At 42.7% G+C, this 27,209-nt stretch overlaps 1 protein-coding gene across 3 annotated transcripts in view; it reads left to right on the top strand.

Moving 5' to 3' along the window:
- arhgef2a (Rho guanine nucleotide exchange factor (GEF) 2a) overlaps window positions 1–26,636 on the top strand; it is a 45,599-nt gene extending 18,963 nt beyond the window's left edge. For 2 of the 3 annotated variants that reach the window (XM_083777262.1, XM_083777260.1), the window contains exons 3-23: window positions 479–546; window positions 1,206–1,269; window positions 1,400–1,532; window positions 2,101–2,210; window positions 3,439–3,582; window positions 4,655–4,905; window positions 5,675–5,800; window positions 7,148–7,265; window positions 7,589–7,665; window positions 9,941–10,112; window positions 10,873–10,949; window positions 11,382–11,554; window positions 12,951–13,018; window positions 14,834–15,022; window positions 15,607–15,705; window positions 15,952–16,001; window positions 16,954–16,995; window positions 19,059–19,109; window positions 20,457–20,792; window positions 21,448–21,604; window positions 24,084–26,636. In XM_083777262.1, the coding sequence (XP_083633388.1) occupies window positions 479–546; window positions 1,206–1,269; window positions 1,400–1,532; window positions 2,101–2,210; window positions 3,439–3,582; window positions 4,655–4,905; window positions 5,675–5,800; window positions 7,148–7,265; window positions 7,589–7,665; window positions 9,941–10,112; window positions 10,873–10,949; window positions 11,382–11,554; window positions 12,951–13,018; window positions 14,834–15,022; window positions 15,607–15,705; window positions 15,952–16,001; window positions 16,954–16,995; window positions 19,059–19,109; window positions 20,457–20,792; window positions 21,448–21,604; window positions 24,084–24,154 (2,576 nt within the window). In that variant the 3' untranslated portion in view covers window positions 24,155–26,636. The remainder of the gene's footprint in view (window positions 1–478; window positions 547–1,205; window positions 1,270–1,399; window positions 1,533–2,100; window positions 2,211–3,438; window positions 3,583–4,654; window positions 4,906–5,674; window positions 5,801–7,147; window positions 7,266–7,588; window positions 7,666–9,940; window positions 10,113–10,872; window positions 10,950–11,381; window positions 11,555–12,950; window positions 13,019–14,833; window positions 15,023–15,606; window positions 15,706–15,951; window positions 16,002–16,953; window positions 16,996–19,058; window positions 19,110–20,456; window positions 20,793–21,447; window positions 21,605–24,083) is intronic. The other variant, XM_083777261.1, reaches the window with a different exon arrangement.
- The last annotated feature ends 573 nt before the right edge of the window (window positions 26,637–27,209 follow it).

Raw genomic sequence — 27,209 nt, 5'->3', positions numbered from 1 at the left:
GAGTGAGTCATTAGTTTATAGGCCACAGCTGGTTCTCAAACTGGGGTCTGCACACTCCCACGTGTCCTTGAGGGCGTTCCAGCTAAATGAGTTAATAGAATAAAGCATCAAACCATTTTAACACAATTTTATACTTTGGCTATTAGAAGACGATCCACGAAAATAAAGTTAATAAATATAAGGCTTTCTTTCTTTCTGTTGACCAAATTACTTTTTTCTTACTAGCTTAGACATTTCACTTCACTGTCGGAAATACACAGTTCCTGGGCAGAGCGTTAGGGAGAACTCGCTAACTCTGGACCAGAGCTGTGGAGAGAGGGGGGCGAGGTCACTGTGAATTTAGCGACCGTGTGACCGTGCTCCAGAGAGCAGAATGGACTGTACTAACATCGTGTTTGTTTCGCTGTCTTCTGTGTGCAGCCTGTAACAATCGGTACAAAGTCAAAGTCATGTTTTTTTTCCCCTGTCATCTCTGCAGCCTGTAACGTCACCATCCACAACCGCTGTCGGGACGCTCTGCCCAACTGCAACAAGATGAAACAACGGGTGAGACACAAACCAAGCAAACTCTCATCAACTCCCTTTTCCACCGCGAGAACTAAGCCGAATCGCGCCGTGATTCATGTTTCAGGGGTTTATACCTGCAGCGGTGTAACAAGTAGTATAGGCCCCGATGCAGGGTGGTCACCGTGTGCCCTCGACCACGCTGTAACCACCATCATCCTTTGTTTTTAGTTATGGGCCATTGGATAAAGATTGTTTTGACCAAAAACTTAATTTGGGAAATGGAACCATTCATACGTTGGCGAAGAGCGATCTTTTAGCGCAATGACTGAAAACACGGTGCTGACGTCCAGGGGCGTCGATGGCAATTAACCCATTCTGACCGGGCACCCATTTTGGTGTCGTGCTTTGATGTCGTGCTTTAGCTATTGAAAAATAGCAGACCTACAAGCTCATATCGCGCCACCGAGTGGCGCGATACGAGCTTGTAGGTCTGCTATTTTTGAAAAATCGAAGAGCGACTGACATTTTTAGAATCTGATCTCAGGTCAGAATGGGTTAATCAGACCAGTGTGTGTCCAGTGGAAACCTCGTATGAATCTGATCTCAGGTCAGAATGGGTGAATGTGTTGAAAGAGTCATAACGCCACTAAAGTCTTGTCTAACATGTATGTACGTGTACTGACCTGTCCTCTCCACAGCAACACAAGCTGGCCCTGATGAGGAACAACTCAACCCTCCAGAACGTTACTCTACGCAACAAAAGTAAGACATTTACGTCGGTTTATTTTCCGTGATTTCCAAAGGAATCGCTGTGTTGCACCGTTGACGTGTTAACTTTCGGGTCATCTGTTGTGATTATTGAACTCTGTGTTTACGTTCTGACCCCGTTCAGACCCAGTGATGCGAGAGCGACCCAGTTCAGCCATCTACCACTCGGACAATCTGCGTCAGTCCCTGCTAGGCTCACGTAGGGGGCGCTCCAGCCTGTCCTTATCCAAGAGTGTCTCCACCAATAACATCGCAGGGTGAGTCTCATTTCCACTAGTCTCCACCAATAACATCGCAGGGTGAGTTTCATTTCCACTAGTCTCCACCAATAACATCGCAGGGTGAGTCACATTTCCACTAGTCTCCACCAATAACATCGCAGGGTGAGTCACATTTCCACTAGTCTCCACCAATAACATCGCAGGGTGAGTCTCATTTCCACTAGTCTCCACCAATAACATCGCAGGGTGAGTCTCATTTCCACTAGTCTCCACCAATAACATCGCAGGGTGAGTCTCATTTCCACTAGTCTCCACCAATAACATCGCAGGGTGACTGGGGCCAGCAGTGGCCTAAAGCCAAGAGGAGTGTGTTTGTCACCAAAACGTTCCTGTTTCACTCCCCCTCACTGGCAGACAAAAGTGAATGGCTCTCCACAGTATATATATATAATATAACTTGCTGATACAGTTTCATAATCATTTCTGTTACTTACATATTAGATAATGGTAGTATGAAAACCTAACTCTCTGTGTGTGTGTGTGTGTGTGTGTGTGTGTGTGTGTGCGTGCGTGTGCGCGTGCGTGCGTGCGTGTGTGCTTGTAGGCAGCTGAACGAGGACTCTCCGTTGGGACTGCGTAGGATTCTATCTCAGTCGACGGACTCTCTCAACGTGAGGAACAGAGCCATGTCCATGGAGTCCCTCAATGACGAAGGTAACGCCTCGTTTATACTCACATTTTCTACTTAACCCATTCTGACCTGAGATCAGATTCATACGAGGTTTCCGCCGGACACACACTGGTCTGATGAACCCATTCTGACCTGAGATCAGATTCTAAAAAATGTCAGTCGCTCTTCGATTTTTCAAAAATAGCTTGTAGATCTGCTATTTTTCAATAGCTAAAGCATAACATGATGCCAACACCAAATTAGTCCGAATGGGTTAAAGTTTGATACGAGCTTGTGGATCTACTATTTTGGCCAAGTACTGTACAGTAAATTAATTTGGGGGTCCTTTAATGAAAATGTTTGAGGACCACTGTTTGAAGCCATTAAATCAAGGAAAGCATCTGTGTTAATTTCGGCTATAGCAACATACTGTAGTTTTTTCAGAAAGAGATTTAGAACAGTGGTTTAGAACAGTGGTTCTCAAAAAATAGCAGATATACAAGCTCCCATCGTGTCACTTTGTGCCGCGATGCAGTGATGCACACTTTTGTACATCCGCTATTTTTGAGCATTTTGGAAAAATCTTGAGCTTGGCACATAACATTTTCAGATGGGGTTCCGCAACCAAATACATCTATATGATTTTGGGGGTTTGAGGAAGTTTGAGAACTACTGATTCAGAATCGGCTTCAGGTCTCAATGGGGACGGGAACCCCTTTTGGTGTTTTAAGGATTATGTTATACTTTAGCTTTAAAAAAAATAGCAGATCAGAATAAATTTGAACAAATCTTTGAATAAATATTCTTTCAGAGCTAATGTTTTTAACAGAAATCTTGTGCTTCTGGGGGGGTGTCCCTGGAACAACATATTTTCAGATAGGGGGCCCGCAGCCAAATACAGATAATTCTGGGGGTCCTTGACATGGAAAAAGGTTGAGCACCACTGACATAGAAACATAGGTTTTTCATAAAACTTTATTTATTCTAATTGTGTTAACCCATTCTGACCGGGCACCCATTTTGGTGTCAGCATCATGTTATGCTTTAGCTATTGAAAAATAGCAGATCTACAAGCTCATATCGCGCCACCGAGTGGCGCGATACGAGCTTGTAGGTCTGCTATTTTTTGAAAAATCGAAGAACGACTGACATTTTTTTTAATCTGATCTCAGGTCAGAATGGGTTAATCAGACCAGTGTGTGTCCAGTGGAAACCTCGTATGAATCTGATCTCAGGTCAGTTAAAACAGCCATTGTTGTTGTGTGTTCTCAGGGGAGATGTACTACGTGTCCATGCTGGAGGAGCTGGAGATCGAGGGGCGTGACTTCGAGGTGGACTCGTGGAGCATGGCCGTGGACTCTGAGTACCTGCAGACGCACCGCAAAGACGTCATCAAGAGGCAGGACGTCATCTTCGGTGACGGCCATTTTTATTTTGTATTCTTTTTCCTACTTTCCCTCCGCTGCTCTATACCGTGCAATGGTTTTTGTTGTTGTTTTCCTCTGCCGTCAATCTCTAGAACATAGATTTGGCAGTATACGTATTACGTATAGGCTATCTAGCCCCACAAATATACGTAGACCAATCACAGTGTAGTCCACACTGCGATGACAATTAACCCTCTAAGACCCGCATTAATTTCTACTTGCAAAAAATTGATTTCAACCGTACTACTACTTTGTACTACTAGGACTGAGACAAAAAAAATATGTTAAAAAAAATAAAAAAAATAAAAGTTTGATGAAAAATGTATAATAATTATATAATAATTATATAATAATATAATAAATTAATAATTTACATTTGGGGGATATCTTTCACAATAATGAATAAAACATGTTCTAGACATTCTAATGATCACAAAAAAACATATATTACAATTATTTTACCTACTTTTATTAGGGTAAAGGTCAGGTTAAAAGAATGTTCAAACAGTCCAGACATTTTTAATTTGTGTGAATTTCAGCCTCTGTGGGGGTATTTATATGCAAATATCATGACCAATGGCATTGAAATGGCATTGCAATGAACATCACCGATGACATTTAGGTGAAAAAAGAACAGAAAAAAATAATGATAATTTAGTAATTAATTAAAATAAAATTGTTGCTAAAAAGCAACGCTAGGTCTTAGAGGGTTAAACGGTTTCTGAAAAGATTATTTACACGTTTGTGGGGAAAAAAAGTTTTTGAAAACCAGTTCTGAACGGGAACCCATTTTGGTGTTGGCATCATGTTATGCTTTAGCTATTGAAAAATAGCAGATCTACAAGCTCATATCGCGCCACCGAGTGGCGCGATACGAGCTTGTAGGTCTGCTATTTTTGAAAAATCGAAGAACGACTGTGACATTTTTAGAATCTGATCTCAGGTCAGAATGGGTTCATCAGACCAGTGTGTGTCCGGCGGAAACCTCGTATGAATCTGATCTCAGGTCAGAATGGGTTAAGGTGTGTGACGTTGCGTTGTGCCTCTGGTTCCTCACGCAGAGCTGATCCAGACGGAGCTGCATCACATGCGGACGCTGCGCATCATGGAGCGCGTGTTCCGCCAGGGCATGCTGGAGGAGGTGCACGTGGAGCCCGCCGCGGTGCACGCCATCTTCCCCTGCCTGGACCGGCTGACGGCGCTGCACGGCCGCTTCCTGGCCCAGCTGCTGCAGAGGAGGAACCACAGCCTGCAGCAAGGCTCCACGTACAACTTCACCATCAACCAGCTGGGAGACGTGCTAATAGAGCAGGTATGAAGTACTGTATACTTACCAGGGGGGCAGTCAGACAGATATTTTGTGAAGCCTGAAACTCCTGAAAGTTCATATAATGGCCTGTTGTGGCGCTGTCACTGGACCCAAAAAAAACCCATAGCCCCATAGAAGTCCATGTATTTGGGCCCAACTTCACCTAGACTGTATTACCTTAATAAACATGGTCATGAATACTTTCTGCTTCCAGTCACTAGTTTAAAGTCTCATTTCTAATGTCATAATATTCTTTTTGGAAAATTATACCATTTATAAAATAAATGACCATAAAGTCGCGTATGTTCTGAGGGGCGTGGCTACCGTTACAGTCTATGATCGGGAGTCCCCACCCACTCGAGTCAAAATAAAAACCAATTGGAGAAGAAGGGGGGGAGTCCCGCCTCGTTGTCTGGGCAGCCAATGGCCAGCTGGGCCCAAACGGAGCCAGCCAATGGCCAGCTGGGCCCAAATGGATCTAGAAAGATGGTGACTTACAGTGCAGGAATAACAGGTTTCATTTTACGTCCATGTTAGACCCGGGGAACGCTTTGTCCATATTTTTTACAGTCTATGATTACAGTACAGCATTTGGGTCTGATGTTTTTTTTACCCATATTTTGTCCAAAAGTGCAAAATCTATTTGGAAAAACCTGGTTATTGTACAGTGAAAACAAACATCACTTAGTGATATTTCTTTATGTTTACCATTATATAGTATAAGCCAGCCTCTGTTATTTACATGAGTGAGTGTTGTTTGTGTGCGTGTCAGTTCTCAGGCCAGTGTGCAGACGAGATGAGGAAGACATACGCCGAGTTCTGCAGTCGACACCCGAAGGCCGTCAAGCAGTACAAGGAGCTGCTGGCCCGGGACAAGAGGTTCCAGTGTTTTATACGGGTAAAGAAAGACACATTCTGACCTGAGATCAGATTTTAAAAAAATGTCAGTCGTTCTTCGATTGTTCAAAAATAGCAGACCTACAAGCTCGTATCGCGCCACTCGGTGGCGCGATACGAGCTTGTAGATCTGCTATTTTTCAATAGCTAAAGCATAAAATGATGCTGACACCAAAATGGGTCCCCGGTCAGAATGGGTTAATACTTTTCTTTCATTCAATATTTATAAAAAAAAACAACAAGCATACTTTCATTTTAAAAGTAAAGCATTGACAAAAGTAGCAGAAACGAGCATGCTATGCTGCTATCTTTTTTGCTATTTTTGCCACGACAATTTATGGAAAAACAAAGAGTTGAAATATAATGTATACATTTCCACCTGACGGTGATAGTACGGACGTTTGGACATTTAAACCAGTGATTTTAATTGCAAAGACCCACAGTTTGATATCCATTATCCATTATCCCACAGAATCAATCTGTGAGAAGTTGAGAACCCAAATTAAATCTAAGTGTACAATGGAGCCACATGGGTCCATTTGGGTCCATTTGTTCCCTCTCAGAGTTACAGACAGAAGGAACATTTTGTGAAAACTATAAATCGTTTAGTTGGGGACACCTTAACACATTGATTGCCAGGTATTTATTAATTCACCAAAAAAATTATCAGAGATACAGTATATGTTTTTTTCTGGAGGCGGACGAAGTATTAAAGAAAATCACTTCCGGTTCATTCCGGTTGTATCCGTCTCCTAGCAACCTAGCATCACGAAGATCATCCTCTAGCGTAATCACTGGAAACACACCATTGGCATCCGGGGAATCGAACCGGCAACCATCCGGCAACAAGTGTGCTCATCTAACCTTTAGGTCACCTTTTCTCAGCAAGGTCCAGTGCATTTGGTTCCATTTGTACAATCTCAGTACACTTTGTATTGTACTCAATTCATTGGGGTCCCAGGTAGATTAACCATAATAATAATAATAATCTTACAAGTAAGACGCGCAAACGCGTGAAGCGAACGCAGCTCGTGTGTGTGTGGTTGTGTGTGTGCTACAGCTGCGCCCTGTGTGTGTGTGTGTGTGTGTGTGTGTGCGTGCGTGCGTGCGTGCCACAGCTGCGCCCTCTGGTGGCGGGCCGGTGGTGTAACAGCGTGACACCACACAGCGTGACACACACACACACAGACACTCAGCCCCTGCTGTCATAGTAAGTGGCTCACTGCGTTCGCAATCAAATGGGGGTCCATGAGTGAAAGCATATCAAATTGGGGGTGCTTGATATAAATAAAAAGGTTGAAAACCTCTGCTCTAAAACGTTTGCCCCGCCCCTCTCTTCCGATGTCAGAGGCTGAGTCGTGGTCACCTGCTGCGGCGCCATGGAGTCCCAGAATGCATCCTGCTGGTGACTCAGCGAATTACCAAGTACCCTGTCATCATCCAGCGCATCCTGGACAACACCAAAGGTGAGGTCCTCCTCTCCACTCACATGGAGTTAGGGGGCTTTAAATGCAACACATTCTCTATATTTCAAAAGGTTTTCATACATTCATTTTGAAATCTTGAAACGGGGCATTCTGCATAATGAGTACTTTAACTTTTTGTACTTTACATTTTGATGTCAATACCAAGTACATTTGGAATTCCAGACTCTTACTTGTATTGAGTATTTCTACATTGCAGTATTGATACAGTATTGATACTTACTTAAGTAAAACATGCAAGTACTTTTCTTTCCACCACTGATAGTAGTAGTGTTCAACATGTCATGTCTGTTCTTGTCTCTCAGATGACGAGGAGGAGGCCTCCTCAGTAGCCCAGGCTCTGTCTCTGGTCAGAGAACTCCTTACTTCAGTAGACCAACAGGTACGCCTCAACTTTTATATATCTCTGCTGTCTGGAAGAAACCAACCAGGTTTTTATCGAGGCGCTTTTTAATACTTTTCATTGGTTCAATATTTTTTACTTAAAGGGTGTTCAATAGCAATGATTTATGAGAAGAAGAAAAAAATAATAACGGGTGGAGCTAGCTGGTTTGACAGATAGTTTAAGGATCGGGGCACGGTGGCACAGTTGGTAGTGCTGTCGCCTCACAGCTAGAAGGTCCTGGGTTCGATTCCCGCTCGGGGCGCTGTGGGTGCTGGCGGCGTGTTTCCTCCTCCGCGTCATCAGTGCCCATACCCGAAGGCGGGGTTGGCGAAAGGGCCTTTCTGTGTGGAGTTTGCATGTTCTCCCTGTGTCCCCTAGGGTAGGTACCCTCACAAAAACATGCAGTAATCCTGGTCTCTAAACTGCCTCCCCCTGGCCAGCCGGGACGCCTGCTGGAGGGGAAAGGAACTGGTTGGAATAACGTGCTCCTTCCATGCGCTACGTCCAACCAGGGAAACTCCCCCCTGTCAGGTTTAAAGGAGCAACTTGGACACTCAAGCATGAAGGAAGCATGAGTTAAGTCCGTTGCTCTCCCTAGGTTGGCGGAGGGTGTGTAGAGCCCAGGATCACATCACAGGATGATTGACACAGGGGTGAAAAATGGGTTACAAAATCGTGGGACAAAAAATATAAAAAAAAAAAAAAAAAGGATCCAATGAAATTAGGAGGTTTTCGCCAAAGTTCTTTTTAATACTTTCCATTGGTTCAATGTTTTTTATGAACTACAAGCTCAGAGCGAGGCGTATTTTCACAATATTTGTCTCTTTCTTTCATAATAATTTGATATTTAAAATGTCTTAAAAGTCATTAAATTGTCACTTTAGAAATGTGCAAATACCCTGTATAGGCTACATACCGTATGTTGGTTTATTTACTGTTGAGTGAGAAAGTCACTGAGATGTACTTCATAATGTTACAGATTTGTTTCAGACCTCTAGTTCTAGGCAACACAGAATGGGGGGACTTTTTTATTATTTCCACACAACAACTCTAAGGTTTAAAGGGACACTTCACCCTTTTTGCAAAAACATATATGTTAATGACGTTTAGAAGCTTTAGAACACTTTCCTGGGGGTCTTTATGTGTGTAATATGTGGTTTTAGATATTTTAGATTGTAGCAGTGAGCACAGTGTCTCTGATGTCATGGACACTGGTCTCACTACCTTCCTGGACTACAATTCCCATAATTATTTGGTGCACTGCTCCTCCTTGTGAATAGGTGGAGGGCTGTCTTACTAAGACAACATGTAGTCCAGGAAGGAAGTGAGCCCAGTGTCCATGACATCAGAGACACCAGGCTCACTGCTACAATCTAAAATATCTAAAACCACATATTACACACATAAAGACCCCCGGGAAAGTGTTCTAAAGCTTCTAAACGTCATTAACATATATTTTTTTGCAAAAAGGGTGAAGTGTCCCTTTAATGACATAGCAAAATGTTGGTATTCCCCTTTAAACCCATTCTGACCCGAGATCAGATTCTAAAAATGTCTTCTGCATCCTGAACAGTTTTCTGAAAAAGCTATGTTTCTATGTCAGTGGTTCTTGGATTTTTCAAAAAATAGCAGACCCACAAGCTCGTAGCGCGCCACTCGGTGGCGCGCTATGAGCTTGTAGATCTGCTATTTTTCTATAGAGCACCGAAGTCCTGACGTAACTCACTCATCCCTTCGATTCCCCTACTTCGCGGAAGTAATTTCTCTATGGAGAATAACATGGGGTGATCTTAATATCGTCTACTATAAGCGTTGTGGTCCAAAAATAAACAAGCTGTCTCGGCGTTATTGTCAGGGAGGTGTCTCTGTATCGTTTGCAACAGTCAGTCACTCATATATGATACAGTCTGCTTCTAGCGAAAATCTAACTAATTCAGCAGCAGTAACATTAGCGTTTTCTCTCAGTCAGTTGATTCTTCATATCCATATGAGTGAAGCGGCCGGGGTGACATGTTTATTTTTCAAACACAGTTGTTATATGAAGCGATCTAAAATCCCCCCTATGGGGATTACAATGCAACTAAAAAAATACATGAACCTGGGGACTGACGCCCTCTACTGAAAGTGACGTCAGACTTCGGTGCTCTATAGCAAAAGCATTGCTTAATGCTAACACCAAAATGGATTCCCGCCCCAAAATGGGTTAAAGCGAATTGGGGGGGACCACATGTGCGTGTCAAACTGACCTCCGCTGTGGACCTGTTGGTTACAGGTGGTGGACCTGGAGAAGTCTCAGCGTCTGCAGGAGATCCAGGCCAGGCTGGATCCGCGGGCGGAGACCAAGGTGCGGGACGGGAGCCTGTTCAGGCCGGGAGAGATGCTCCGCCGGTCGCTCGTCCACGAAGGGTCCCTGCTCTGGAAGACCCCCGGGTCCAGACTGAAAGGTAAGGGTCCTTTGCTCTGGAAGACCCCCTGGGTCCAGACTGAAAGGTATACTGTACACTGAATACAGACTTAACCCATTCTGACCGGGCACCCATTTTGGTGTCGGCGTCATGTCATGCTTTAGCTATCGAAAAATGAGCAGATCTACAAGCTCATATCGCGCCACCGAGTGGCGCGATACGAGCTTGTAGGTCTGCTATTTTTGAAAAATCGAAGAGCGACTGACATTTTTTTAAATTTGATCTCAGGTCAGAATGGGTTAATCAGACCAGTGTGTGTCCAGTGGAAACCTCAGTATGAATCTGATCTCAGGTCAGAATGTGTTAAAGGTACACTGACCCCCCGGGTCCAGACTGAAAGGTACACTGCAACCTCACTGGCTCTGAAGCAGTGATATGTCGACCGTATGTCGGTATCATCAGCCGATATTTGACATGTTGTTCAACATGGCATATATATATATATACACACACACACACACACACACACACACATGGGTCGTGTTTGGGGGAGGGTGATATTTGTCACTGCACGTACTCCTATGGGCTGGGTCCTAAACAGAACATACATTTTCAGGTGGGTTACAAAATTCATCCAATCAGGAGATCCTATTAATCAGCTTCAATTTTACAGTGAAAATGGATGTTAATCTTTACTAAGTATCTGTGTGTGTGTGTGTGTGTGTGTGTGTGTGTGTGTGTGTGTGTGTGTGTGTGTGTGTGTGTGCGCGTGCGCGTGTGCGTGTGCGTGTGCGTGTAGATTTGCAGGTTCTTCTCATGACAGACATCATGGTATTCCTGCAGGAGAAAGATCAGAGATACATCTTCCCATGTCTGGTAGGAAACACGCACGCACGTGCCCACGCATGCACGTGTGCACACGCACACACACAATTAAAACAAAATAAAATCAATGGAGGTTATAGATTTATGGAGTTAGGGCTTTCCTACTTTACAGTTGTATGGCGAAGTCACTCACAGTTCAGCAATGCTTTGGCAATTTTCAGGTATCTTCAAAGCCGTCCTAACGAGTGTGTGTGTGTGTGTGTGTGTGTGTGTGTGTGTGTGTGTGTGTGTGTGTGTGTGTGTGTGTGTGTGTGTGTGTGTGTGTGTGTGTGTGTGTGTGTGTGTGTGTGTGTGTGTGTGTGTGTGTGTGTGTGTGTGTGTGTGTGTGTGTGTGTGTGTGTGTGTGTGTGTGTGTGTGTGTGTGTGTGTGTGTGTGTGTGTGTGTGTGTGTGTGTGTGTGTGTGTGCGTGCGCCTGTCTCCAGGACAAGCCAGCGGTGCTGTCCCTGCAGCATCTCATAGTGAGGGACATCGCCAGCCAGGACAGAGGCCTGTTCCTCATCAGTGACTCCTCCCCTCCGGAGATGTACGAGGTCCACGCCGCCTCCAAGGACGACAAGAACCAATGGATGCGACTCATCCAGCACACCGTCAGCAAGTGGGTCCACATGCACATGCACACACACACACACACACACACACACACACACTGTCGGGCAGATATTCTTACTGTTTTCGTAAATGAATGCCCTACTCGATCACACTGCAGCGTCACACGAAAGCATCAAAAGTAGCAGATCTGCAAGCTCGAAATGTGGCGTGAAGCGATGCGTTTTGAGCTTGTAGATCTAATGCTTTTGCCATTTTTTTATTTATTTTTTGTACCCTGAAAAGTAACCGTTTTGGTCATACAAGGTGTCCAACCGACAGAAAGGTGTATCGTACAGGTATATTATATACAGTATATGGAAACCAACCCATTTAGGCCTGACCTCGAAAATTTTAAAAGAAATCTTATAAATCCTCCAGTTTTCTGAAATAAATATTTTCACGATTTTTCAAAAATAGCAGACCTACAAGCTCGTAGCGCGCCACTCGGTGGTGCGCTATGGGCTTGTAGGTCTGCAATCTTTGTAGATTGCTTCAAAATCTACAAAGCTACAATCCAAGTTGAGCTGCAGCTACAGTACAGCTACAGCTACAGTACAGTGTTGTTTAACCTGTTTAACCTGCTCTCTCTTCTTCTCAAAACTTGGAATGGAATGGAATGTACAAATGGAACGAATTGAACCCTTGGGGGGTCTATAATTTGTTGGCATTTGTACTCTCTTGTACAGGGCCGGGGGTCCATGAAATGTCAAATATACAGTACACAGTATATTAGATATAGGCCTACAGTATACACATATGGCCAATTGTGTTCAGTGTGAACATCCCGTTTTAAAATGAAACAGTAAAATAGTTAATTTCAGTCTGACCAGAAGCAGGGATGAAACATATCCCCACCTGCCACAAACATTCATGAGCAGGGGGGGGGATATCAATAGTGGAGACATGGATTTAGCTACCCATGCAGTGGCGTGCACAGACATTTAGAGGGGCAGGTGCTCAAGTGAAAAAAAAGGGCTGCTTGTGCAGCGCATTTTTGGTGCTTTAGCTATTGAAAAATAGCAGATCTACAAGCTCATAGCGCGCCACCGAGTGGCGCGCTACGAGCTTGTAGGTCTGCTATTTATTTTTTAATCGAAGAACCACTGACATAGAAACATAGCTTTAGATTGTGGGGGGCCTAAATAATATAGTAGAAGCGTTTTTTTATCAAGATTTGATCAATGTCACCGCATGGTCCACACACTACAAATTAAGGTTTTTTTTTTTTTTTTTTTTTTTTAGCACATTGCCAAAAGGGCAGGGGGTGCTCTAGCACCCCCTAGTGTCTATCTGTGCACGCCACTGTACCCATGCACCCCAATCGATGGATTCAGCTACCCATGCAATCGACCGATCTAACCCTTATGGACACATTGTTGTTTTGTCATGTGTGTTTTCTATAGCTGTCCATCACGCGAGGACTTCCCGCTCATAGAGACTGAGGATAAGGCTCTGCTCAGAAGACTGAAAGGTCAGTAGACAGACTTTGGATGAAAGGAACACTTTGACCTGGGCGGGCGGACGGGCGGGCGGACGGACGGGCATTCATTGACCCCGTGGGGGAAAGGGAGTTGTCATGGGGAGCACACATACTGTACAGTATGTACAGTATAGTTTAAATCCAGTATGTCCTCCCACCATGTGTCTTCTCTATACTCGCACAACAGGCATTATGACCAATTGAATCAAAATCGGTTCGAATTGGAACAGATCGGAATGAATTGCGCTGGATCGAATCTAGTAGGATTGGTTTAGAATTGTTTCAAATCCAAAACTAATTTAATTGAATCGAATTAAATCCATTAAGTACTGTAGTACTGTGTTATTCTCTCTCTCTCTCTCTCTCTCTCTCTCTCTCTTCCCCCTGTGGCTGTTCCATCATCTGTTCTGCTCTCTACTCTGCCCACACTCTGTGTGCATGTGCGTGTGCGTGCATGTGTGTGTGTGTGTGTGTGTGTGTGTGTGTGTGTGTGTGTGTGTGTGTGTGTGTGTGTGTGTGTGTGTGTGTGTGTGTGTGTGTGTGTGTGTGTGTGTGTGTGTGTGTGTGTGTGTGTGCGCGTGCGCGCGTGAATCCTGCCTCCTACTCAGACCTGGTGAAAATGCTCAGCCTCTCCTCTCTACCGTATATTCTGGTTCATTTTAACCCGTTACATCAACCCATTAAGACCTGATGCCCATTCTACAAATGCCTTCTAAAATCAGTAGTTCTCACTCCTGCAGTTCAAGATCTTTCAAAAATGTCCAAAAGTAGCAGATGTATTGTACATGTGCATGTTTACCTGCTGTTTTTCAACAGCCAACACAAGCATCCTTTGTACTTTTTGAGGTATTTGCACTTTACTTGAGTAGTTCTAATACTTTTGTATCTACTCCACTACATCTCAGAGGTAAATATTGTACTTTAGTTACTTTGATTTGATATGGATTACAAAATATACAACACGTTTAGTACAGGAAGTGCCTTCAAAATAAAGGCTATAGAGTGCCAGAGTTGTCTGATCGCTTTTACTTTGAAAGCCATGAAACAGGAAACGCTTGCCTAAAAAGTTGACTTTACAAAGGGACCTCACATCCCCGATCATCTTAATATATTGTTTTACGCTCCAAAAAGCGTTCATATTTTGCGGGAGAGACGGATGAGGAGCAGAAATGAAGCGCCAGCATATCGATCCATTCATCACCACGGAGAGCGCCCTGGATTAGGAGATACGAGTCATTCTTTCCGCCGCGCTAACATGGGAGTCAATGACAAGCTAATAGTTGCACTGAGCGTTAGCATACGGCAAGCGAAAAGCGAAATGCCAAAAAAAAGAATAGGAAAAATTCTGAATATTCTTATCTCGCCCCGCGTCGCTGGGACGTCGCTAGGACGTCCTCACACGTCAATAGTACTAATATTTCGGGATCCTTATGACGTTCTCAGACGTCCTATGTATAGAATCTGTTAACCACTTCAGCCCTATACAGTACATTTGAAAATAGCCGATATACAAACTCACATTGTAACGCATTGTGAGCTTGTAGACCTATAAGAAAAAACCTTTTCAAAAGGTTTTTATAGCTTTATATTTGAAAACTTCTATCTTTGTACTTTCACTCAAGCACATTTCCAATTCCGGACATTTACTTGTACGGGACTCGAACCCGCAATGGGCACTAGGCATCTATAGGTGCCCGGACCGCTAGGCCAGCCCGGGCCAGTACCTCTGTACCTTTTGCACATTGTTAAAGTATTCATTAAATCATGCAATCAATCAATCAATCCCCCCCCCCCCTCTCTCTGTAGGTGACATCCAGCAGAAGGACCGAGAGGTATTGGAGCTGCTACAGGAGAGGGTCAACCTCTTCTCGGACCTGGTGGAGGTCACGGGGGGTCACGAGGTAACGCTGCCGCCCAACACTCGCAACCTGTTCAGGGCCGACACCCCCCAGGCACCCCGCGCCGAGAGGCTCCTACTGGACGCCATCGCAGAGGGTAAGTACGCACCGGCACAGAGAAATGAACCACTTGAAATACAAGCTCTATAGTCTTCTACACATTGTGAGTTTGTAGACTGGCTGCTTTCGGCAGAGATTTGGTGTAGAGGGATAATATACTGGAAAACCTGGTATAAAGCCTTGGACTAACCTGGTTTTGTCCAAAAGACTTCTTAAATGTATGTTATACTGTAATGACTTTATAATGACATTCATAAAAAATAAAGATCGTCACAGTGAGAGCATATCTTATACTTCTACTTTGTTAACTGGGTGACCCCAGGGGTCTATTTTACATCCTTTACTTTTAACCCATTCTGACCGGGCACCCATTTTGGTGTCGGCATCATGTTATGCTTTAGCTATTGAAAAATAGCAAATCTACAAGCTCATATCGCGCCACCGAGTGGCGCGATATGAGCTTGTAGGTCTGCTATTTTTGCGTGTCCAGCGTGTGTCCAGTGGAAACCTCGTATGAATCTGATCTCAGGTCAGAATGGGTTCAAATGTACAGAGTCTGTCTTTGGGAAGTATTCACTGAACTGTTTCATTTTTAAGTGTCTTATCTTGTGGGTTGTTCAGTTGACAGGCTGAGTAATCTACTGCTAGGATCCAACCTGGAGATCCCTCTGCCTTGCACCGCCAACAGCAACCTCAACCACACGGGGGCGCTAGCGATCAGTAAGTTCACTTCCACTGTTTTTGGACCCCAGAATATTTCATGTTACAATTACAATTTAGGCATTTGATTTCATGGACCTCCAAAACTCTGAGAGTGTACAAAGTTGTACACTCAGAGTTTCACACCTGTGTGTGTGTGTGTGTGTGTGTGTGTGTGTGTGCGTGCTTGTGCGTGTGCGTGTGCGTGTGCGTGTGCGTGTGCGTGTGCGTGTGCGTGTGTGTGTGTGTGTGTGTGTGTGCATACAGATGGTCAGGAGGTGTTGGTCAACGGAACACACGTGTCCCCGGCAGTGAAGGTCAGCCTTTTATACACATGACGTTTCTGACATATATTAGTCATTATTTTCATCATACCTCATACTGTTAACTACTTAACCCATTCTGACCTGAGATCAGATTCTAAAAATGTCTATTACATCCTGACAGTTTCATTATTAACCCATTCTGACCTGAGATCAGATTCTAAAAGTGTCTTTGATTTTTCAAAAATAGCAGACCTACAAGCTCGTATCGCGCCACTCGGTGGCGCGATATGAGCTTGTAGATCTGCTATTTTTCAATAGCTAAAGCATAACATGATGCCAACACCAAAATGGGTGCCCGTTCAGAATGGGTTAAACCCTATAGACGGTATGCACATGCATAACGTGAATGGCGAATTGAGGGCCATGGTCATTTTTCTGATTTTTACAACATTATGAAACTACAGAATGTAAGCTTTCATATGATGTATTGTTCATTGATATTGGAAAATATTTGAAAAGGATAAGACTAATTTTTTTTATTAATCAATGCTATTAAACACCCTCTACATCTGTGTGTTGTTTTGAAAATATGAAAATGAAGTAGTATCAAAAACCGCTTCGGAAAGAACCTCTCAACTCCATGGCAGCCTCAGGCTGTCTGTGAAAGCCCCTAACTCCACCCCTCTCCCCTGCGTGCCTCAGGGTTGGTGCAGTCAGTCTCTTAACTCCACCCCTCTCCCCTGCGTGCCTCAGGGCTGGTGCAGTCAGACGCTCGGAGCAGAAGATAATCACACTTCTCTCGTTAGTTTACTGAAACTGCAACTCCGTCTCCGTGAATCCCTCTTTGCAGAAGTTATTGTAATATTTGAAGTGCTTATTATTATTGTAGGCCTACTGTATATCAGCAGTGTCATCGTGAAGCATCGTGGCATTGCGATGCATTGTGTGAGCTTGGAGATCAATGATCAGAAATGCAGTCTTTCTGACAGTTATAACATTGTGGTTGCAGGACCACAGCGGTAGTCGAGACAAGACCCCCAGTGAGGTACAGTGATTCATGCTCGTACTCATATACACATTATGTAGCATGTACACATATACACATTATGTACTGTAGCATGTACACATATACACATTATGTAGCATGTACACGTCACATATACACATTATGTAGCATGTACACGTCACATATACACATTATGTAGCATGTACACGTCACATATACACATTATGTAGCATGTACACATATACACATTATGTAGCATGTACTCATATACACATTATGTAGCATGTACACATATACACATTATGTAGCATGTACACGTCACATATACACATTATGTAGCATGTACACATATACACATTATGTAGCATGTACACGTCACATATACACATTATGTAGCATGTACACGTCACATATACACATTATGTAGCATGTACACATATACACATTATGTAGCATGTACACGTCACATATACACATTATGTAGCATGTACACATATACACATTATGTAGCATGTACACATATACACATTATGTAGCATGTACACATATACACATTATGTAGCATGTACACATATACACATTATGTAGCATGTACACATATACACATTATGTAGCATGTACACGTCACATATACACATTATGTAGCATGTACACATATACACATTATGTAGCATGTACTCATATACACATTATGTAGCATGTACACATATACACATTATGTAGCATGTACACATATACACATTATGTAGCATGTACACATATACACATTATGTAGCATGTACACATATACACATTATGTAGCATGTACACATATACACATTATGTAGCATGTACACATATACACATTATGTAGCATGTACACGTCACATATACACATTATGTAGCATGTACACGTCACATATACACATTATGTAGCATGTACACGTCACATATACACATTATGTAGCATGTACACGTCACATATACACATTATGTAGCATGTACACGTCACATATACACATTATGTAGCATGTACACGTCACATATACTGTATACACATTATGTAGCATGTACACATATACATATTATACACATTATGTAGCATGTACACATGTACATGCTGTCAATTCTTAACATATACCCAGTGGAAAAGTGCACGTTAGGCAAATATATGGTAATGTGTGGTGAATGAACAAAAATAATTATACCACACTGCATTACAGAGTAAAGAGCCCTTCACAGCAAGCACGATAACTATAAATATTTTTATGGATTTTAGCTGTTTTTGACAGGGGGGGTGGGGGCATTCGAGCACAGGGCTAAATATTTATATCTTTACAAAATTTGATAGCGATTATTTTTTTATTATTTACTATAGTCCTACTAGACTCAAATAAATTACATTTGGCCACAAAAGATCACAGGATCTACTGAATGTGACAAACTGACATATTGAGCCTACGACACAGTGTGGCTTCCCCCCAGTAGGTCTCCTTCACATTCACTAGATCCCGTGATCTTCTGTGGCCAGATGTAATTTCTTGAGGTCTAGTAGGACTATAGTAAATAAAATAAAATAAAATCACTATAACATTTTGTAAAGAAATACATATTTAGCCCCATGCTCGAATGCCCCCGCCCCCCTGTCAAAAACAGCTAAAATCCCTAAAACTAAAGAAAGCAGCAAATGAAAAAAAAATAACACTCATCTTTTACTTTCTCTATTAACAACCTAAAACATGAACCTTGGTTGAAAAAAACTAAAGTTGTCCTTTAACAATTTTAAAGGGTGGGTGGGTGAGACCAAGATGTCCTTCTATTGGCTTTCAGTGTTGATGTCATTCATGAAATCACTGACAGTGGTCCAAACGATATCATTCGCCATTATCCTCGTCGATATAGTTGTGGTGTGGACGATTTTTAAAGTGCCATATTAGTTGTTCTTTCCATGAATGTCCCTTTTAGACCTAGAAATACCGACACAATGTGGCTTTGTGTATTATGGAGACTCCATATTTTAACAATTTGTTTTTAACAAGCTATTATTATGCCTGCAGTATTTTTAAAGCATGCAATTAATGCATTTTGAATAAACAGCTAATATAAAATAATCTTTGTTGCAGGAGATCAGCCAGAGGCTGATGAATGTCAGCGCTCATCTCCATGCGCTCCAGGTTTGTGGCTTTCATCATCACATTTTATGACATATACTGTACAGGAAGTATTGCTATTGACTCTAGACCTACAGCATACTGTACCTTCCAATGAAATCAATCATACCCCATACAGTACATATGACCGCGAGGTTTTATTACAATAGTCTGTTTTTATTCAGTGACTTTGCGAACTGACTGTATTGTTGTGAACTGCTAATCTGACTGTGACTGTGATATGGTGTAACCTAGTGTCAAGCAAGGACCTCCCCCCTACACCCCTAGGTGGGGATGATGATGTGTATGTCTAAAAGAGGGACCTACTGTACAGTACAGTACACAGTATCACTTTTTAATCTGCTCTGGGGAAGGCTGAGGCCAAAACGCGTAAGCGTCTGAGCTAATCTTGCATCATTTATTTTGATGCGATTTGATTTAAAGGACAATTCCGGATTAACATCAGATTAAGGTCCGTACCTTAATCTGATGTTATTATATCCAATAACGAGTTTACATCATTCCAAACAGAGCCCACCTCGGTGCTGGGTCATGCGCTAAATCGCTTATTTTGATCGTTCTGAGAAAAAACTAAAACAAAACTACACATCTGTCTTTCATAATGTCCAGATACGATGCACAGTGTTTTGTCCCAAAGGGGCTTCTGTAAACGAGCCTATGAATGTCACTTTTCACCTGTTCCACTCGTTATTAAATGTAAAACAATGGTTAATCCGGAATTGTCCTTTAACCCATTTTGGGCGGGAACCCCTTTTGGTGTTTTAAGTGTAATTATGTTGTACTTTAGCTATTGAAAAATAGCAGATCTACAAGCTCGAGCTTGTAGGTCTGCTATTTTTGAAAAAGCGTGAAAATGTAGTGCAAATATTTGAATATATATTCTTTCAACGCTTTTAACTCAAATCTTTCAGATGGGGGTCGGCGGCCAATTACATATAATCTTGGGGGTCCTTGACATGAAAATGTTTGAGAACCACTGACATAGAAACATGGGTTTTTCAAAAAAACTGTCAGGATTTAGAAGACATTTGGTTCCCTGGTCTAAATGGGTTAACCCATTCTGAACGGGGACCCATTTTGGTGTTAGCATCATGTCATGCTTTAGCTATTGAAAAATAGCAGATCTACAAGCTCATAGCGCGCCACCGAGTGGCGCGCTACGAGCTTGTAGGTCTGCTATTTTTGAAAAATCGAAGAACGACTGACATTTTTTAGAATCTGATCTCGGGTCAGAATGGGTTCATCAGACCAGTGTGTGTCCAGTGGAAACCTCGTATGAATCTGATCTCAGGTCAGAATGGGTTTAGGTGTTATTATTTCCCTCCTATCATCATCTCCGGTGTGCTGCAGGGTGTGGTCATCAAGCAGGACTCCATCGTAGAGCTGTGCCTCCACCCGGAGGCCTCGGCCCAACCGCCCCCCAGCCGTCTGAGGCGTTCTCTGTCCCGTGACGCCACGGGGCCCCAGGGCTCCGAGCAACAACAGGGGCCCGGGTCCCCCATGGGCGAGCTCAATCTGCTCCAGAGGCAGCACAGCCTGCTGCAGGAGGAGCTGACGAGGCTCCGGGGGTCCGATGGCCGCCTGAAGGACAGCGAGAGGGCCCGCGCCCACCTGGAGAGGCAGGTCCGAGACATGAGAGCCAGCAGCAGCGGCTCGGCCACGACGGCGGGGGAGCACTCCTCTGAGGTTAGAATGGCTTTTTGTAAATGAGTATCTGTTGGAACCAAAATGTCACGAATCACGATTATGACATTTTACATGACGATTAATTGGTGACACTAACAATTTTGAGTCAAGATGTTTATTGTTCTATTGTTGAACACTAAAAAAACATTTACAACAAATAATAGTTTTTGTAATTTTTTCTAAAAAGACAATGACATAATTATATTATATCGAATAGAAGGCAGCATGCACGACTCCATCTCGTCTCACTCACTTTAATCATTTTACCGGGTGCACGGTCAGACACCACATTTTAAACAGAGAAGTAAACCAGCACTCACGGCAATAGCTTTTAAGGCACTTGTTTATCTTACCATAGGTAGGTTAGATAAGGCATGCTGCAGACAAGCAGCACACAACGAACACAACATTTTTGTGTGATTATGAATAGCAAAGGAGTAGCCTCGGTACCTGGCTTTCATTTTCGTCGGCTGACAGACAGATCGGTGGGATCCAATCAGGGCGTGCGCAAATCTCAGTCGCGACCCAGAAACCTAACACGTTAGCTCAGGCTAGCAAAGGAGTGAATTCTAAAAATCTACAGTTCTGATGCAGATTTAATCGTTAAGGAAAAACTGTCCTGCTTGTTTTATTGTTTGTATGTTTGTCGTTGCAGAGAAATGAACTTGGCCATGGCGCCGACTCGCAATTGGCCAGCCAGGATTCCATCGACCAATCAGAAGATGGCCTCCAGGACTGCAGCGACGGCGAGGTGGACATGACATCAGACGAGGACGACGGGAAAGAGTCCCCGCGCTCTGAGAGTCCCAGAGGTATGCACACACACACACACACACACACACACACACACACACACACACACACACTTGTACTTTCTACTTCACTTCTTACTGCACATCCAGATACCAAATCAGTACTGCTATATACAATAGGGATTATGATGCACTTCGTATCATCAAGGACGCCTCTCACCCCAACGATGGACTGTCCCCTCCTCCTCCTGAGACCCTCTCTGTCCAGCTAAACCCAGGCTGACCCATCCACACTTCTGTATATTATGGGATGTGTTGATGTGGGTTTCAGTGCAGTCCCGCCTCTCTCAACCAAAGGAAGAAAATAACAGTAAATAACATGAAGAATCTCAAACTCTTCTTAGTGAGGAATGAAAGACGTACCCCCCCCCCCCACACACACACACACACACACACACACACACACACACACACACACACACACACACACACACCTGCTTATATAAGGCATTGACATTTGCCATGAGGCACACAATGTCAATGTGTGTGTGTGTGTGTGTGTGTGTGTGTGTGTGTGTGTGTGTGTGTGTGTGTGTGCGAGCGAGCGAGAGAATGAGTGCCCTCTCTCAGATGTGTGGGTGGAAAAGTCTTTCCGTTTTTCCTGTGTTACACTCATCTATCTTGTTATCTCTATCTCTCTCTCTCTCTCCACTATGCAAATGGTTTCACAGAATCATTCTAGATGTAAACTTGTAACAATCGGCCTTTTCCACTGAAAGGATAATTATCGCTAAAGGAATAAAACAGCAGGATCGTCGGGTTAACTCTGTGGTATTTTATATAGAAGCCACGCAATGGTGTTGAGCAAACAGAATGGCAATCAATACACACGCAGTTTACACAACAGAAAAGACAGAAATCAAACACTACTCAAACCCCCTCCAAACCCAAATGAGTCCCAGCAACCCCTTAGGATCACAACATCATATATAAACAATAAACAAGTTCAAATAAACAAAATAGCAGTCGCGCGACTCGCGTCGGTCCTCCTCTCCGCGTGCACGCGCACTATAGTCTCTATAATCCACACAGCATGAAGAGTCCGCTTCCAAAGTCCAAACGACCGTGATCCAACGACAGCAACAGGCTTGCGTGTTCCTGTTTCCGCTGTCAAACTTTTATCTCGGCTGCAGATACTACACATTAACACTTTAGTGCAGTGATTTAAACGGTAGGCCTATCTGGCGCCACGGAGCTCCTCTCTGTCCTGTTCACCCAGGTACCTGGATTTGTTTGTTCCCCCTCCCTCCAGTGTCACTTCCTCTATTAATAAAGTTGGGTGACATTCAATCAGACCTGTTACCTCTCATGTGAGCTAGGAATGTTCATTATGGACTTAAAAGCCGGTTCACAGTTTTCTACATGCCCCCATATCACACGTATATAAGGACATGCATAGATCAAGCAGATAATACAATATCATTATGTGCATAAATACAATATCATTATGTGCAATTGTCACAAACTATGTACAGTATATCAGGTTGAAGGGACAATACAGTATTGCAATTGAGACATTGTTCTTCATCCATCAAACAAAATAAGAATGAAATGTGTTATTTCTTCATAAACAGTGTAATCCGGCCTAAAGGTTTAGAATAGATAGAGCCTCTAATACTGCCTCCCCCTGGCCAGCTGGGGCACCTGACGGAGGGGAAAGGAACTGGTTGGAACAACGTGTCCCTTCCACGCGTTACGTCCAACCGGGGGAACTCCCCCCTGTCATGTGAAAAAAAGCAGCTTGGACTCCTCATGCATTAAAGGAAGCATGAGATCATGCTCTCCCCAGGTTTGCAGAGAGAGTGTAGAGCCCAGAATTACATTAGACAATTGACACTTGGTGAAAACATTGGGTTACGAAAATTGTGGGATAAAGATTTAGGGGAAAAAAAGAAAAAAGATCCACACCTAGATCTACAGATCTACACCAGCAATTCCCAGCCTGTGGGCTCATGTGTTGTGAGCTTGTAGGTCCGCTATATCCAGCGAGTAGTCGTACAATGAAATTTGAGTAGTTTGGTTACAAACTATGATAAATTGTTATGTCACTCCTTAGTTTTGATTGATTGATTGAATACTTTTATTTGTGTGTATGGCCCTTTCTGAAACCAGTCCCTTGACTTGAAGTGCTCTCGGGAGGTTCCCTCGTCAGGAAGTGCCCCTCCAGCTGAATCAAGTTCCCTTGATTAGGGTGCTGGGTATAAAAAACTGAAATACACTCGCCCTCCTTGTGCAGAAACAGGAAACAGACTCCATTCGTTGCCATCATGCAATTGTGTTACCTGTTATTTTGTTTGTACAGTTATATTGCATTGCATCGTGTATGTTTGTGTGACATGTGGATTTCATTAATATTTTGTGTCCCCAAACCTTTTCTGTTTTTCACTGCCCAATCTAAATAAAGCATACATATTTTAGAACGAGGTAAATTGAAGTTGCAGAAATGAATAACATTTTAATTACTGTCTCCTGTTTCCAGATCTTCAAGATATTCCAGAGGAGAGTGAAAACGGAGCTGAACAACGCCAGGCTACCGTGTCACACTGCTAGTACGTCCCCCCTCGAAACAAAGACTCCCCACAATGGTTCCTACAGAAGACAAAGAGCTGCAGCATACTTCAAATTATCTAGAATATGCTTTTGTCTTTGGCAGGTCAATAACAATAAAACGACATTGTTGAGTCTAATGAAACCCTGCCCAAGCTGAGAAATGCCTTGGCTTTGTTTGTAGTATGCTGCAGTGTCAACTTCTACATTTCAAAGACCCTCCCATAACCCTGAGAGTGTACAAATGGAACCAAATGTGGTTCTATTTGCAACACTCTCAGAGTGTTACAACCCCTGAGGGTCCCTGGACCCCACTTTAAGAACCACTGAACTAGGCTTAACTGTTTGTTTTGAAACAATGACTTCGGAACTAGTACTTTTAACCTTTCTGCACGTATAGAATGATTATTTCTGTGGCTTATGGCAGTCTGAATGTTTTGACTCGTGGCGCTGTGTGGCCTTAACTTCAGCTTCAGTGTGGATTATCTGGATTCATACCACTTCCGTTTCGTTGTAATCGTTGCACCAATGAGCTGTCCCCCTGTCTGTGGGTGACAGGAAGGGGAGGAGTTATGCAAAAGAGAGGGAGAAACACAAAGAGCAGCCTGGTAGCGGAACCTTAGCTACCTGTGTCTGAATTACCTGCAAATGCATTTTGTACCAAGACTTGGACCAATGTGGAAGACTGGAGTTTGTAACAAAGGTTTTGGAAATGCTGCGTATATTTTGCAGCGTGTGCACACACACACACACACACACACACACACACACACACACACACACACACACAAAATAGGTATTTAGATACTTGAACGTCTGATATTTCAGTAAATTAGGATTATCCAAACCTTTTTAATGTTCATTGTGTAAATGATTTATATTTATTTTGTATTTTATTTAAGCACATAGAAAAACATGTATTCTCTTCTCTATGTATGTTGAGCATTTATCTACGTAAACCGCAATCAAACATTATCAGCAATAGGTCAATATACAGTACACTTAGATCAAATATATGTGAGGACTTCAAATATTATTTGAGTTGTACATAGAATGAAAGACATTTTACTTAGTAGAAGACATTTTAGAAGAAACAATTCTTAAAAAATAAGTAAATTCTTGAATTGTATATTCTAGATGGGAACAAAATGGTGAAGTTCTAATTCCAAACACAGATGGCAGTATTTAAATCCATTTGTCTGAAATGTGTGCAACTCATAATTTCTGCTGGTGTCAAGATATTATTTCAAACTAATTACCTGTGACGACAGTTGAATGACAACTAGCATATAGAAACTTCATTTTGATGAAGTTGTGATATAAGTTTGAAGAGATTATTTATTCTCTTAGCTGTTCTTGATTTGTGATGCATTATCAATTCAGTTCAACTGAATTAATTTGAGACCAGTTCAAGCTATATTATCAGTCCAATGTATGCAAGTAAACACTGAACCTTGAACCAAACAAATGTTTTACTTGGTGACATGATGCAGTATGTTGCAAACTTGTTTACATTAGCTAAATGCTAACAATGACATTGAAAACATGTAGACAATGAAACAAGATAACAATTCAGCTGCATGGCAATAATGCATTAGTATAATAAAGTTAAAAAAAACATTCAATAATGTTGTTCAAAGAGACCAAAGAGAAGGATTTGTTACAATCATGTCCTCTTTGCTACTAAAATATGTCACATCACTGGAAACACTGCCATGATTTCAGGGACCTTGAATATAGGCTACTTAGGATTTTTTATTGTTTAATACATCCTAAAATGTTGGATCGTGGAATATTCAGATCTGGAAGGCCTGAAACATGACCAAATACAAAATTACTCGTACACAGTAAAATACTCAATTTAGTTGTGTACACTTTGTCAGTGTAAATAGAACCAAATGGACCCATACACTCCTGGAGTTAAATTAACACTACGGTTTAACTGTGTATCAGGCTGGCACGCATAACACATACAAGGTCAATAATTCACTTTACAGTTTATTCATGTTTTTGATCTTGAAAGGATACTTTTTCGTTTTGTTTTGGATCTTTAGAAATCACAAGATGCCATTTTGTATTTCCCAAATATATAAATGATGTGTCTTCTAATGATATGCATTTCTTCCTGCCGGTATTTTGTACTTTATTTTTCATTGTTTGTTGAATATGTACGTAAGTATGTACTGTATGTATAGTATACCAATCACTAAGGAGATCAAAGGTAACTGTCTGGAACTGGTTAGCGCCCTCTGGAGGTGATACTAGAAATTAAATGTTTATAAAGTATCTTCTAGTCTTCAACTGCTATAAAGTCAAGTATTAAGTTCTTAGTCCGAAATGACTATTACTGAATTTACAAAGTATGTTTTCTTTTGTTTGTTCATTTTTAAGGTGTTACTGTTTTATAACAAGACAGTATGGGACAAATTAGAGTGGTATGTGCCCCCCCCCCCCCCCCCCCTAGTGAGACACAAAGGTATTGCAGGGGGGGGGGGGGGGAGTGAAATAGAAAATTACCCTAAATAAATAATCTTTTCAAGACTGTGCCATGTTATTTTATTTTATTCCTCAATATAGAATTGCCTTATTTCTTACAATATAACTGTATTTGGATGCAACTAACCTTATTTCTTACATCCATCCATCCAATTTCAACCGCTTATTCAGAATCGGGTTGCGGGGATAACAGTTCCAACAGAGAGCCCAACTTAGCCACTTCCTCCTGAGGGATTCCGAGGCCAGTGTGGAGATATACAACCCCCCCCCCCCATCCCCCATCGGATCCTCAAGGTCAGGTCGGGGGGCATCCTTATACTAGATGCCCGAACCGCCTAAGTTTGTGTACCAGCATTGCTTGGCTTGAACCTGCTTCAACATCTGTAGGCTATAGGCAGCATTGAAAAGCTAGTCAAAGCTGGACTGTCATCCCTTCTGTCTGTCTGCCCCAGTCTATATTTCTCTTCGTAGTGTACATTAAATCAGTGTTTCTCCACACCTACAGGATGAAGTGGGCTCCAGAAGCATACTGAGCTCGGTATGACTGAGCAAAACAACTGAC

The sequence above is a fragment of the Protomyctophum parallelum genome, assembly GCF_964188405.1.
Source record: "Protomyctophum parallelum genome assembly, chromosome: 1".
In the NCBI taxonomy this organism is placed as follows: Eukaryota; Metazoa; Chordata; class Actinopteri; order Myctophiformes; family Myctophidae; genus Protomyctophum; species Protomyctophum parallelum.
Note: the sequence above shows the minus strand (reverse complement) of the source record. Positions and strands in the feature narration are given on the sequence as shown.